The sequence below is a fragment of the Myxocyprinus asiaticus genome, chromosome 43 (genome assembly GCF_019703515.2).
Source record: "Myxocyprinus asiaticus isolate MX2 ecotype Aquarium Trade chromosome 43, UBuf_Myxa_2, whole genome shotgun sequence".
In the NCBI taxonomy this organism is placed as follows: Eukaryota; Metazoa; Chordata; class Actinopteri; order Cypriniformes; family Catostomidae; genus Myxocyprinus; species Myxocyprinus asiaticus.
Genome location: NC_059386.1, coordinates 15,315,912 through 15,329,866, shown reverse-complemented (window position 1 = coordinate 15,329,866; position 13,955 = coordinate 15,315,912). Strand labels below are relative to the sequence as shown.

Genomic DNA, 13,955 nt, shown 5'->3' with positions numbered 1-13,955 from the left:
GGTTCATCTAAAGGGCAATAATACTATACAAATTGCTTCGTAGATGTTTTAGAAGGCAATTTACTGCTAAATTATTTTTTGTAAATCAATTAAATAACATTTTCAACTGTTTTATATTAGATTATACACAATTTTACTTCTGTTTGATTGAACCCTGTAACACAAACGTTATATGTTTTGTTGTCTAGCAATTATATTTCTCTCACTGTGATGATTTTATTTTGATTCAATCAAGTAAAAAACACACACACACACACACACACACAAAAACAACAACTACGCGTCCCAACATGCCCCTGACATCATGCAGCACAGCCAATGGAGGATATTTTATTTGGCGCTGAGACACAGGCCTTAAGCAGAAGAGGCTTTTGTTACAGCTAGAGGGAGGGAGACGGGTACAATAAAATATATGGGAACCAAATTTCCCTAGGTCTGCAGGAGCATCCCGGAGAGAGAGAAAAAAAACGGGGCCTCTCCAGATTTTACAGCCACGAATCATATCATGGGGATCGATATACGACTGATATAGCCCCAGTTTTTCCACACAACGGATGAGATCTAAGAAACGTGGATACATAAGTCTTTGTGTGTTCTTGTATTTATGATAACTGCACGAGGAATCTAATTTATTTGGTGTATTTTTTAGAATGGAACACGCTGAAGGTACAGACGCTTTTATTTATACCGCTGTTTCGTTTGATAATACTGCATTAAAACGAAACACCCGCTGCATGCATTTGTGTTTTTGATAATAATAAAGCATATGTTTTCATCACACCTTTCATCACCTATCCTCGAGATAGTGGTGAATGGAATTGCAATCTGGCCAATTTGATTTAAAGGGGCACGGGCAGCCATGTTGGCGTGTTCGCTTTCACGTCTTCGTTTTTTTTTAAAGATTCTGCTTATTGTGTTTTTTTTTTTGTGTGTGTGTGTGCCAAGAAACACTCCATTTTGTGTCAATGTGTGTTTTATGAATTCCATAATAACAATCTATGAAAGTACGTGTGTTAATTTTCCCTCATATACCCACATTAGCACATCCGCTAACGCTGCCTTGCATATAATGCAGCGACATTACACGGTCCGCTCTACATTTTACAAAGCTGTTCGGAGAACAAGATCGTTTTGAAGTAGACTAATGATTAATTTAGCTAATTTGTGACCCGTATAACAATTAAGTTAAGATGAATACAAACAATATGTTTATTTCTGGTCTGTTTTGCTATCCAGAAAAGGCTAGCATGCTAATCTTAGCCAGCTGCTGTTCATTGCAGGTTTGTGTTTCTTTGACATGAAACAATGTAACTGTTCAGTTGATTTAGAAACGGATTTTTGTTGTTCTTTTGGCGTTTTGTGATGTAACATTTTTTTGGAGTGTTACATTACATTCAACAATGTATCTTTGAATGCGTTATTCTTAATAAGTTTTCTAACTAGGCAGATAAAACAAAATCGAAATAGACAATAAAACACTCTTTTGTATGGTAAATATTTATTTATGTGTTGGTTTGGTGGTTATCTTTGTAGTGTACTTTTTATTTTAGGGGATAAGGGTGCACTCCTTATCAAATAAAAGAGAAAGATGTTTTTGTCATTTATATTCATGAATGTTGCAGTAATGTATGCACTGTTGACAAATGTGCACTTTAGCATGGTCCTTTACAAGTTTGATTGGGAAAAAATTTGCTATCTGGCAAAGCTTCATGATTTCAATCTAAATAATTTTTGTCAGTGCCCTCTAATGATACTGTAGAAGTTGGTGTAACTAAGAGAAAAGTGGAGTAAACTTTATTTACTTCACAGGGAAGGAAACTGCAGTACAGCGGCAGCCAAAAACAGTCACAAACTTGTTTATTTGTGCATAACATTGTTCACCATTTTTTACTTGTTTTGTAAGGTTTTATACAAATTAGGTTATTAAACTAGTTTTGTAAACATAATTGTGGCTTCAGCTACATTTTACAAATGTTTAAAAATAAGGCACGCCTTTTATTGTCATAAAATTATTTTTTTGTCTCTACTCAATATCTCAGCAGGCCCTGTAAGAAAAAGGGAAACTTAAGGATGCTGGAGCAGAACAATGGATTTCTCTTTCTCTTTCATGCAAGGGATCATGGGAAACACAATTCAGCAACCCCCTCAGCTTATTGACTCCGCCAACATCAGACAGGACGATGTCTATGAAGCCATTAGTGACCCAGGAGATGATGGAGGACAGCAAAACTATGACTCTCCCTTGGAGTCAGGCTTTTCCTACCCTGCTGAAGACCTCCCAGTTATTACAAATGGTTACCCGGCAGGCTTAAGTACTTATGAGCAACAGGCTAAGTTCGCCTTGTACTCTCAGTTCCCCAATGGCTCAGCTAATGGATATGGGGCCATCCGAAACTATGGGGATCATGGTTTGCTGCTTGGTGAGGGTACAGTATTGAGACCACCGGTGGTCCAGGAGAAGCCTCCGACCCATATCCCACCTCCAACACATGCCCACCATCACCACCAGCCCCATCATCCTCATCATCACCACCCTCAGCAACACCATCCTCACAACCCACCGCTGTTACCTCACCACAATCACCCAACTCCTACTTCCCAAATTATGCCTCCAGTCTTACCACCACCTCCTCCCTTGCTCCTGCCTTCCTCTCCACCTCTCCTGTCACCTCAAGACAGCACCATCTCAAACCCTATCACACAAGCCACCACCACTCCAAAAAAGACCAGCTCCCCTGAGATTAAGATAAAGATCATTAAGACATACCAGAACGGCAGGGAACTGTTTGAGTCCTCGCTCTGTGGGGACCTGCTGCAAGAAGTTCAGGCTGGTGAGGCTTCCAGAAAAAGACATGAGCAGAAAAAGGAGAAGAGGAAAAGGAGAAGCAGCAGACATAGTGTTATTCAAGAACAGGAGAGCCAGCAGCCATTCAAAGGTGTGGAGGAAAGGTCAGGGATTGTCCACAGCTCTGCACAGCCCAGTGAAGGTCATGTTGCATTCAGAGAAGAACAACCTACTACAACCCTCAAAAGCCCCAAAGCAGAACCCAAGGAACAGCGAGTGAGTTGCTCTGCTGTGTTTCATATTCTTGCCATATTTATGCTAATTTCTGCTTCTGCAGAAGATCTTTTGGGCAATACAACCAAAACATATACAATATTCTATTTCTTCTCAAGTGTTTATGAGATTCTGCTCTATCTTCCTGTTGAATTTACCCAAGACCATCATAACAATGACTTGTATTATTAATTCTTTGTTTAGAATGAAAAGCACTGTCCTTCGGTCATCACTAGCACTGGCTCTTGTCAAGAGTATGAGATTGGTGACCTGGTGTGGGCTAAGGTCGGAACTTATCCTTGGTGGCCTTGCATGGTATCATCAGACCCTCAGTCAAATGTTCATACACGCCTCAATACAAGAGGTAATCCATCTACTGCATACAAGTACAGATACTTTAATTCTAGTAGTGCACTTTATTATACCTTGCTTCCATGGCTTCTTGTAGGTAACAGAGAATACCATGTGCAATTCTTTGGGAGTGTTCCTGAGAGGGCCTGGATCCATGAGAAAAGAACCAGGGTGTACCAGGGTGAGAGCCAGTTTGAGGAGTTGCAAGCTGAGACGCTCCGGAAGACAACCAACCCAACAGAGAAACAAAAGGTATGCCTAACTTCTATATCTCTTTAGAAGGTGCTCTCCACAAATTTGTTCAATTTGGTGGCCACTTTTTTATGGTCATTTGTAAGTACTTATTCTGTGGTTTATTTATTTTATAGCTACTTAAGCCTCAGTCTCAAAAGGAGCGTGCCCAGTGGGAAGTCGGCGTGGGCCATGCAGAGGCGGCCTTGCTGATGTCTCGAGAGGAACGCAATGAGAACTACACCTTCATCTACATCGACAAGGAACCCAGTGCTGCTGCTGCTGCTGCTGCTGCCACTGCCGACACAGTGGCCTCACCAAGAGCAGCATTCAAAAACCACCCCGAACGCAAGCAGAGACGTTCCAAAAGCAGTGCCAGAGCAAAAGAGGAGCTTCCACCCCGTCGGCAACAGCCGCGGAGACAGTGCAGCATCAATAGTGGTGGGGAACCACCATCTCCAGATGAGGAAGAGGACGATATTGACCATTGTCGCAAAAAACAACCCCAGAGCTCCCCAGAACCAGAACCCCTACCCCAGCAATCCTCCCCACCTCCAATCAGGACACCCTGGAAAACCGCCGCAGCTCGCAAGCTCCTCCCACTCTCCATTACTATGAAGAAACTCAATGTGGAGATCATCAAGTGCGACTGGCAGCTCCCAAAGGAAAAGGTGGACCTGCCTAAGAAGGTAGAAATTGAGGAGAGGCCTGGTGATCGGGTTCAGTCACCAGAGGTAAATTTTTATTATTTTATTCTTATTGAAAATTCTTTGTGAAGTTGAAATGTTAGTTTTGCCACAACACATACATAGTGGTTAAAACTAAAATATTTAGTAGATCAGAGACCAGAAACGTATAACAGTCAGAAGGTATTTAAATATAAATAAAAAAAAATCATACACATGATATTTCCAAGTAAAATCTTTTTATTTCAGACAGAGGGGATAATAAAGTGGCCGGAGGAGCTCTGCAAAATAGAAATGGGATGTCCGTCAACTTAAGGCATATCATGCCTCTGCATGTGCTTCCAGTGTAGAAAGCTTCATTGATTGTAATAGTAGCAATTTAGTTTTGACACAATGTACTGTTCACTTCTTGTGTAAACTGGGTGTTATTGTGAATAACATCAGCATGTAGATCATTTTTACAAGAGTATCGTAAAGTAAAAAAAGAAATATTTTAGTTGCTACAATTTCTTCTCCAAAAAAGTAGTTTACTTACAAGAGACTTCAGGGATGTAATTTTTCCAGATTAAGCCGGAATTCCGTTTTTCCGTCATAAAAATGTGGCCCACGTGAATTGTGTAAATCCATATGATGATATCTCAACGAGGGTTAATATCTCATAGAGAATGCCCTGTCTTGTGCAGGAGGCAGTGGTGGCTCAGCGGTTAAGGCTCTGGGTTACTGATCAGAAGGTTGGGGGTTCAAACCCCAGCACTGCCAAGATGCCACTGTTGGGCCCTTGAGCAAGGCCCTTAACCCTATCTGCTCCAGGGGTGCTGTATCATGGCTGACCCTGCACTCTGACCCCAGCTTAGCTGGGATATGTAAAAAAAAAGAATTTCACTGTATATGTGCAAACGTATAATGTGTGATAAATAAATACAATTATAATTAAGCACGTAAGCACTTGACACCCCATAGCCGCCTTTCCACTATCGGGCCAGTGCGAGCCAGGCCAATAGCCTCGGACCTTGAGTCACAAAACCAAAATCAATCTGCATTCCCACCATCGAGCCAATAGTCCTGCAGTGTTGCCCTAAAACCTGCCCTTAACATGCCACTCTGATGCCAATGTCACACACCCATTTCACAAGCAAGAGGGAAGCTGAAGCTGAGGAATCATGTTATCTAGTTATCTAGAATATCAAGTTTATATCATATGTAAACATTAGCTAGCTAGCTAGCTAGCAAGATAAGTTGGTGCTGACCACTCACTGACTGTAACTGCCATGGTGTCCCGAGTGGTCTCTCCAATAACAGCGGGACAATGTCCCAGCACATTGTCCATGATCTCGAACCATGATCTTTGGGTACAGTTTTGTCCATTGTGCATTTTAACGGATTTGTACTGTGTCCGCAATTTTTCCCGAACCTGTACTGTTGTGCGCTGTAAACACCAACCCACAAGTTCGGCAGTCTTGGTGCTGAAACCACATACCTGACTCGGCGAAACTCTGCCTTTAATTTTTACCCTGCCTCAATACCCAGTTGGCCTTGTTTGGCCCAAGGGTAATCGGCAGGCCAAAGGCTTTTGGCCGTTGGCCCCGAGGAAGCCCCAAGGTGGCACGATGAAGCCCCGAAAATGACAGTGGGAATGCAGCTGGTCCTGGCATGCACTAGCACACCCTCATTTGGCCCGATAGTGGAAATGTGGCTATTGATACCCAAACTAGCGTCATTTAGCCTTCCCTTGGATAGCGTCACTGCTGCCTCTGCAGCATGCATGGATGAGTTGAGAACACGCAAGGCGGAGGTTGCTGATTTTCATCGTCAGGCCTTTAGGTAATTCAGGTGTTTTTGTAATTATTCCAGAGAAATAGAAGTGTAAAAATAGGTTGGATGTAAAACCTGTTGCTGACAGGTAAAAAAAAAACTAAAAAAAAAACCCCGCTTATATATAGATTATTAAGGGGCAGTTTCAGCTTTACTGATCTGACATTTGCAGTGAAATGTGAAATTTTACTTCACATATAAAGTACTTAGTGCCAGTACCATTTGTATGTACAGTTGAAGTTTACATACACCTTAGCCAAATACATTTAAACTCAGTTTTTCACAATTCCTGACATTTAATCGTTGAAAACATTCCCTGTCTTAGGTAAGTTAGGATCACTATTCTATGTATAAAAATTTGAAATGTAGGGGCCTGGGTAGCTCAGTGGTAAAAGACGCTGGCTACCACCCCTGGAGTTCACTAGTTCGAATCCCAGGGCATGCTGAGTGTCTCCAGCCAGGTCTCCTAAGCAACCAAATTGGCCCGGTTCCTAGAGAGGGTAGAGTCACATGGGGTAACCTCCTCGTGGTCGCTATAATGTGGTACGTTCTCGGTGGGGCGCGTGGTGAGTTGAGCGTGGGTGCTGCGCTGGATGGCATGAAGCCTCCATACGCGCAATGTCTCCGTGGCAACGCGCTCAACAAGCCACGTGATAAGAATTGTCACGTGGCTTGCGCGGGTTGGCAGTCCCAGACGCAGAGGCAGCTGGGATTCGTCCTCCGCCACCCAGATTGAGGGCGAATCGCTATGCGACCACAAGAACAAAAAGCGCATTGGGAATTGGGCATTCCAAATTGGGTGAAAAAGAGGAAAAAAAAAAAAAAAAAGTGATTTATTTCAGCTTTTATTTCTTTCATCACATTCCTAGTGGGTCAGAAGTTTACATACACTTTGTTAGTATTTGGTAGCATTGCCTTTAAATTGTTTAACTTGGAGGTATGCTTGGGGTAATTGTCCATTTGGAAGACCCATTTGTGACTGAGCTTTAACTTCCTGGCTGATGTCTTGAGATGTTGCTTCAATATATCCACATATATTTCCTTCCTCATGATGCAATCTATTTTGTGAATTGCACCAGTCCCTCCTGCAGCAAAGCACCCCCACAACATGATGTTGCCACCCCCATGCTTCACATCTGGGATGGTGTTCTTTGGCTTGTAAGCCTCACCCTTTTTCCTCCAAACATAACGATGGTCATTATGGCCAAACTGTTCAATTTTTGTTTCATTAGACCATAGGACATTTCTCCAAAAGTAAGATCTTTGTCCCCATGTGCACTTGCAAACTGTAGTCTGGCTTTTTTATGGTGGTTTTGGAGCAGTGGCTTCTTCCTTGCTGAGCAGCCTTTCAGGTTATGTCGATACAGGACTCGTTTTACTGTGGATAAAGGATGAACCAGACTTGTGGAGGTCCACAATTTTTTTTCTGAGGTCTTGGCTGATTTCTTTTCATTTTCCCATGATGTCGAGCAAAGAGGCACTGAGTTTGAAGGTAGACCTTAAAATACATACACAGGTACACCTCCAATTCAGTACACCTCCTATCAGAAGCTAATTGTCTAAAGGCTTGACATCATTTTCTGGAATTTTCCAAGCTACACACAGTTAACTTAGTGTATGTAAACTTCTGACCCACTGGAATTGTGATATAGTCAATTAAAAGTTAAATAATCTCTCTGTAAACAGTTGTTGGAAAAATTACTCATGTTATGCACAATGTAGATGTCCTAAATGACTTGCCAAAACTATAGTTTGCTAATATTAAATCTCTGGAGTGGTTAAAAAATGTTTTAATGACTTCAACCTAAGTGTATGTTAACTTCTGACTTCAACTCTATAACCATAAACCCTTGCAGATAGAGACATTTGAGAATGTCTGGCCATTTTTTTTTTTTTTTCCTGTTTAGATTGAGAGCTGAGTTTTTGAGAGACCACACACTATAAAAACACTGTGAATTGAAATGCAAAATCCAAAAAAATAAAAGCGTTGGCCTCAGAACATGTGATGTTTAATTTTTATTCATTGTCGTTTTCACATAAATAGGGAAAAACGGTGTTGTGGATGTGATAGTTGTGAAAGCAGCATTTGCATTATGAGTCAACCAACCATCCAAAACACTTTGAAACCTGCAGACTTTGACCTCTGAAACATTGGTATGATATCCATCAAGTCAGCATTATGGATCAAGTTAAGATAAAATCTGGATATGGCACGATTACTGAACCGCAAAGTGCTGCGTTTTAAAACAGTCTGCAAACTGCATTCATAGTTTCAGTCAGCGCTGCGTGAGCAGGCGGCGCCTTCTAGCGGGTGCTAGCCTTCTATCCATTTAGTACTATTCCACAGAAACGCCAAGGAAAGTCCTGTTAGTGTCCAACTTCTGCATACATTAGGTGTAAAATAAAATATGCAATAAATAAAATATTTTGTCTGCAATCTTTATTAGTCTGTTACATTTCTGGAGACTGGAAAATGTGTAAAGTGTGTGTTTGGTGTAGGGGTTAGCCTTTGTCAATCACTTGTCTGAGACTTATGGTATGTAATAAATAACTTTGCATTCTAATAAAATTGATCATGAGACCATTAGCATAAGTGGCAAATGCTATTCGCACCCCAGTTTAAAGATTAAAGTACTATTTGCATTCAGGCCAGGGTATGTTAACTAGTTATTAACTATGCTAGCTAAGCTAACATTAGCAAACTAACAGTTAGCTAGATAATAAACATCACCAAAAATGCCTTGAAAAATTAGACTAGTTCTCCAGTATCAAACATTTAGTTGCTTAATAGACATGCAAATCTCATGTAGCCTACTATAAAAATTACAACAGCGCTCTGTTGCCACTCTTTATACATGCTGCTCCAGATGAAATTTTTTTGCCAGGCAGCTGTCCCCCCCATTGGTGCAGATAGCCAGTGTTTCTTAATCTGTCCCACAAAGGGCTCCAGTGATAAAGCTGAGGCAGAGACATGCTCCAGTGAAGAGGAACGAGGTGCATCTCCCTCAGGCTGGAGTGACCAGGAGAGTGCCGAGTATGCATCATCAAAAGAGCAGTCCTCAGGTACTTGCACACACATAGATGAGTTTTACAGTGAAAGATTAATGTTATGCATTCAAATATACGAATTTGATTGTGTTCTTGGTTTGGTGGTATTAGTCTGATTGATTAGCCTACTCATTTCAGTCACAAATCACGGTTTATGACATACATTACCTGTGAATTAGCTGCTGAAAAGACCAGCATGAATTTCTATGCTAATTCAGACTAGGTCATGCTGGATAGCACTGGTTTGGCACTGACCTAGCTGGAAAACATGCTGTTGATCAGCAAAACTTATCTTGTGAGGCTGGTCAACCAGCATGTTCTTTCTGGTGAAGCTTGTCGACCAGTGTTCGTTTTAACACCGTTTTTTTAATTTTTTTTTTATCGTAGTCATATTTTTTGTCTTATTTCGTCATTCATTAATTTACAAAATGTTACTGACAAACGCGTTCTGACTAGCGCATTTACCTGTTTATTTGTCTGAATCCTTTTTTTTATTTTTTTTTTTTATTGTCTTGATGCATCTTTTGTCTCATCTCCATTGTCGTTGACAAAAAGTTTTTTGATTTTGTAGCAATAACGAACACTATAATTTTCATCTGTAAATTTGTTGATGAAATTAACACTGTTGTCGACTAAAAAAGGCTGGTAACATTAGTTAATAAGCCTTATGGGCACATCAGCACACCAGTCATCTAAAACGCAATATATGCTGTTTTTTTATGCAGTGATGGTGGTTGTTAGCTAATTTCACACTTTGATATTGTTACTAGCAGGATTGAAATAAACTGAGTAAATTATAAAGTGTGTGTGTATCCTAAATGTGTGCATGACATGCAGAGCCTCTAGAGAGAAAACAGCAGCGTAGATCTGTGCGAAGCCGTTCCGAGTCTGAGAAAAGTGTGGAACCAGTGCCAAAAAAGAAAGTGAAGAAAGAACAGGTACAGCATACAACCAAATATTTCCCAGTGTATGCTATTAAATTATGTATCCAACTAAATCTTTGCCCTTTTCTCAATATCATATCTGTTCTTTTACCTCAATGACAAAAATAATAAAAATGACTTTAAAGCTGAAGTGTGTAGCGTTCTCTGTTAAAGTACTTTCTCCTGTCCCAGTTTAACATGCAGAGACAGCAACAAGTAAGCCATTCGAAGGGTTGAAAAAAAAAAAATACCATCTCTGTGGTGCTATACAATTTGCTCTAAACATGAACTCAACCAATGGGCTGAGTTTGGGGCAATTCTTTTTGGTGGTGCAGAAATTGCACCCTTCAAGTTAAAAAAGGTGGCATTTTCTCATTCTTTTACTTGTATTACAGTCTGTATTTAAAGTTCTTTACACATGACAAGTCTTTTTTTAATGTATCATTTGGGGTGAAGAAACATTTTTGACTGATGCAGCTAACCAGATTGTGCTTCTCTACAGGCGGACACGGCACCTCAAATGGATTTCAAAACAGGGTCGCAAAAAGGTGCTTGAGACTTTGCAGGGAACTTCAGATATTTTATTCGCAAGATACATTTTACATTTATTTAAATATAATTCTTAGATATAATGCATTTTAATAATTCTTTTTGGTTATCATTTTAATCAGTTATCTATAATCAATTTATGGATCTTCTCTCACTGCTGATGCTCCTTAAATCCTGCAGGAGCCAGTGAGATCTCAGACTCATGTAAACCACTAAAGAAACGCAGCAGAGCATCTACCGATGTTGAGATGGCCTGTTCCCTGTACAGAGACACATCTGACTCAGACTCCAGAGGCCTCAATGACCCACAGGTCAGATCACACTCTAAAAACACCTTTTCTGATTTTAACACCTGACACGAGAGTTGCAACCCTTGAGGTTACAGAATTGTTGTAAACTTGTGCATTTTAATAGCAGTTTTTGGTAGCTAAATGATATATGAGCTCTCCCTCTAAAGTCAAGTTTTTACATCCATTTGCATCCCTCGTAGACCGGATTCGGGAAGCATTTGGATAGTCCTGCTACATTAGATGCTGATGGATCTGATGCCCAGTCAGTGGACTCCAGCCTATCCCGTCAGGGAGGAAGTTCCTCAAAGAAGGACACAGTCTGTCATGTGAGCTCTATAAACACTGCAACAATAACATAACTGTCCTGTACTATAATATTACCTATATTATTTACCGATGTGATGCAGTGTCCCAATATATCACAATTCAGTTGTACATCTTCAATCAACAATTTGATATAAAGATGACCTCATACGACTGATAAACTGTGTTTTATTGACAATAAATAGCACGAAATACGCTCAGTTGATTCCCGTTTGATGTTAGTATATGTTGCTAAGTAAAAAAATTTGATACTCTAAAAATTGCAATACAAAGTACACACAAATGGAACTGTTTTTCGGTGCTGGTATACGTTGCTAAGCTAATAACGCTTTATACTAAAAAGTGCAATACATAGCACACACAAATATTTGTTGAAATGGCCATTTTAATTAGATGTAATTGCTTTGTCTGCGTTAGCATATGTTGCTAAGCTAACGACGCGATGCTCTATAAAGTGCAATACATAGCACACTCAAATATTGGGTGAAATAGGCCATTTTAATTAAATGGAACTGTTTTTTCTGCATTAGCATTAGGGATGCACCGATCCGATACCTGGATCGGTATCGGCTCTTATACTGACGTTTTAAATGGATCGGGTATCGGTCCGACGAGCCCGAAACAAATCCGATACTGTGTGTTAGTCATGTTCGTTACTGTCAAGCTCAAAAAATGACATAAAAGAACCATTAAAACAAAGTATTTCATATGACTCGTGCATTTTATTCAAAGCCACTTGAAGATGTGCGATAGCTCTTTGAATCACAAAAGCCTATGTTTAATAAGTAAATATATAAAATGCACGCGCAGCTCCAGCACTTTATTGAATGGCGCTGCTCTGTTTACACACACCCGCGGCTATTATTAGCCTTCAGGCGGTGCACAATATTTGAGCACTATTCACGAACAACATCTCAGATGTAGATGCTCAATAGTTTGGTTCACTTATATGCATTTAGAAATGGCACTGGAGGTGCATTTTTACCAGAATTTGAATAAGAAGTGAATTAAACTACTGTGAACTTTCCTACAAACAGACACATACAGGAATTCCTGGAGAGTTCAGAATGTCAAAATAAAAGCGTGAGGGTTTTAGAAGTTAAAAGTGCCATGGAGAGACTCACGGAGGCAGAGATGTGAACTCAGTAGCAGGGTGTATTGAACAGATGATTGTGAGTAAATCCAGTTGAGCAGAGTGGCAAACGTCTTACAACTAAATTGAACAAAAAAAGAGATCTGAATCCTTTAAAGTCCAGATACAAGTTGAAATAAAAAAAATAAAAACGGCTTCTTTTCTACTGATGACTTATACTGGAATTTCTGTTGATTTTGCTGCCACATTATCCAGTATACTAGTTAACAATAAAGTGTTTCTTAATAAGCTATACATTTATATTGAAATAATGTGTAGTTAGAGGTTTGTGTTTCTTTACATATTAAAGAGTACACCCAATTAGTTCCACACAGTAATGTAAAGATATTCTAAACTGATTATGCAAAAAAAACACTGGTATCAGCCGATACTGAGATTTCCGATATCGGATCGGAAGAGAAAAAGTGGTATCGGTGCATCCCTAGTTGGCATATGTTTCAAAGCTATCAGTGCGATACTCTAAAAAGCTCAATACTTTGCACGCACAAATATTAAGTGAAATAGGCTAAGCTAATAACGCTTTAAACTAAAAAGTGCAATACATAGCATAGAAATAAAGGGTGGAATTGGCCATTTTAATTGGAACTGTTTTTTCCGCATTAGCATATGTTGCTAAGCTAACAACGTGATACTCAAAGTTCAATACATGGCATGCACAAATATTTGGTGAAATAGTCAATTTCAATCGGATGGAACAATTTGTTTGATACTTTACACTATTGTAGTTCGACTTGAATTTAGGCATTTGTCTCGACCCCTTTTTCATCTGCCAGCTGTTTTTTTTTTTTTTTCGAAATGCATACTGGGATTGCCTTATCCGTGAAATTATAAATGTGAAGCTTCCTTCGATTTAGGCCAAAACTATGTATCTTTGAATCAGCATTATGTATCTGTCTACCTTTTGGAACAGCCTTCGCTTTGGTAGTGCACCTGTGATACTGTAAAATGCTGCCTACAGAAGCAACTCATTAGATACTAGAAGTTGCAACATGTCAACATCAACAGAAATGTAGAAATGTAGAAGATAGATTTTATTTCTGTAATTGTGTACACTCACTGAGCACTTTAGGAACACCTGTACACTTATCTAATCAGCCTATTGTGTTGCAACAGTACAATACAGTGGTTAAAATCATGCAGATACAGGTCTGGAGCTTCAGTTAATGTTCACATCGACCATCAGAATGGGGGAAAAAATTTGACTGACCGTGGCATGATTGTTGGTGCCAGACGGGCTGGTTTGAGTATTTCTGTAACTGCTGATCTCCTGGGATTTTCACGCACAACGATCTTTAGAGTGTACTCAGAATGGTGCCAAAAACAATAAAACATCATCCAGTGAGCGGCAGTTCTGTGGACAGAAACGCCTTGTTGATGAGAGAGGTCAACGGAGAATGGCTAGACTAGTTTGAGCTGACAGAAAGGCTACGGTAACTCAGATAACCATTCTGTACAATTGTAATGAGCAGAATAGCATCTCAGAATGCACAACACGTTGAACCTTGAGGCGGATGGGCTACAACAGTTGAA

The 13,955-nt window shown here is 40.1% G+C and overlaps 1 protein-coding gene across 7 annotated transcripts in view; it reads left to right on the top strand.

Annotated features, from left to right (window-relative positions):
* Positions 1–276: 276 nt before the first annotated feature.
* Positions 277–13,955, top strand: part of LOC127433635 (histone-lysine N-methyltransferase NSD3-like) — a 35,558-nt gene continuing 21,879 nt past the window's right edge. For 3 of the 7 annotated variants that reach the window (XM_051685693.1, XM_051685692.1, XM_051685687.1), the window contains exons 1-11: positions 277–666; positions 2,040–3,061; positions 3,263–3,422; positions 3,507–3,661; positions 3,778–4,374; positions 9,081–9,201; positions 10,024–10,124; positions 10,302–10,325; positions 10,612–10,657; positions 10,839–10,969; positions 11,149–11,274. In XM_051685693.1, the coding sequence (XP_051541653.1) occupies positions 2,087–3,061; positions 3,263–3,422; positions 3,507–3,661; positions 3,778–4,374; positions 9,081–9,201; positions 10,024–10,124; positions 10,302–10,325; positions 10,612–10,657; positions 10,839–10,969; positions 11,149–11,274 (2,436 nt within the window). In that variant the 5' untranslated portion in view covers positions 277–666; positions 2,040–2,086. Of the gene's footprint in view, positions 667–948; positions 1,281–2,039; positions 3,062–3,262; positions 3,423–3,506; positions 3,662–3,777; positions 4,375–9,080; positions 9,202–10,023; positions 10,125–10,301; positions 10,326–10,611; positions 10,658–10,838; positions 10,970–11,148; positions 11,275–13,955 lie in introns of those variants that run through there. The other 4 variants (XM_051685694.1, XM_051685691.1, XM_051685689.1 and 1 more) reach the window with 3 other exon arrangements.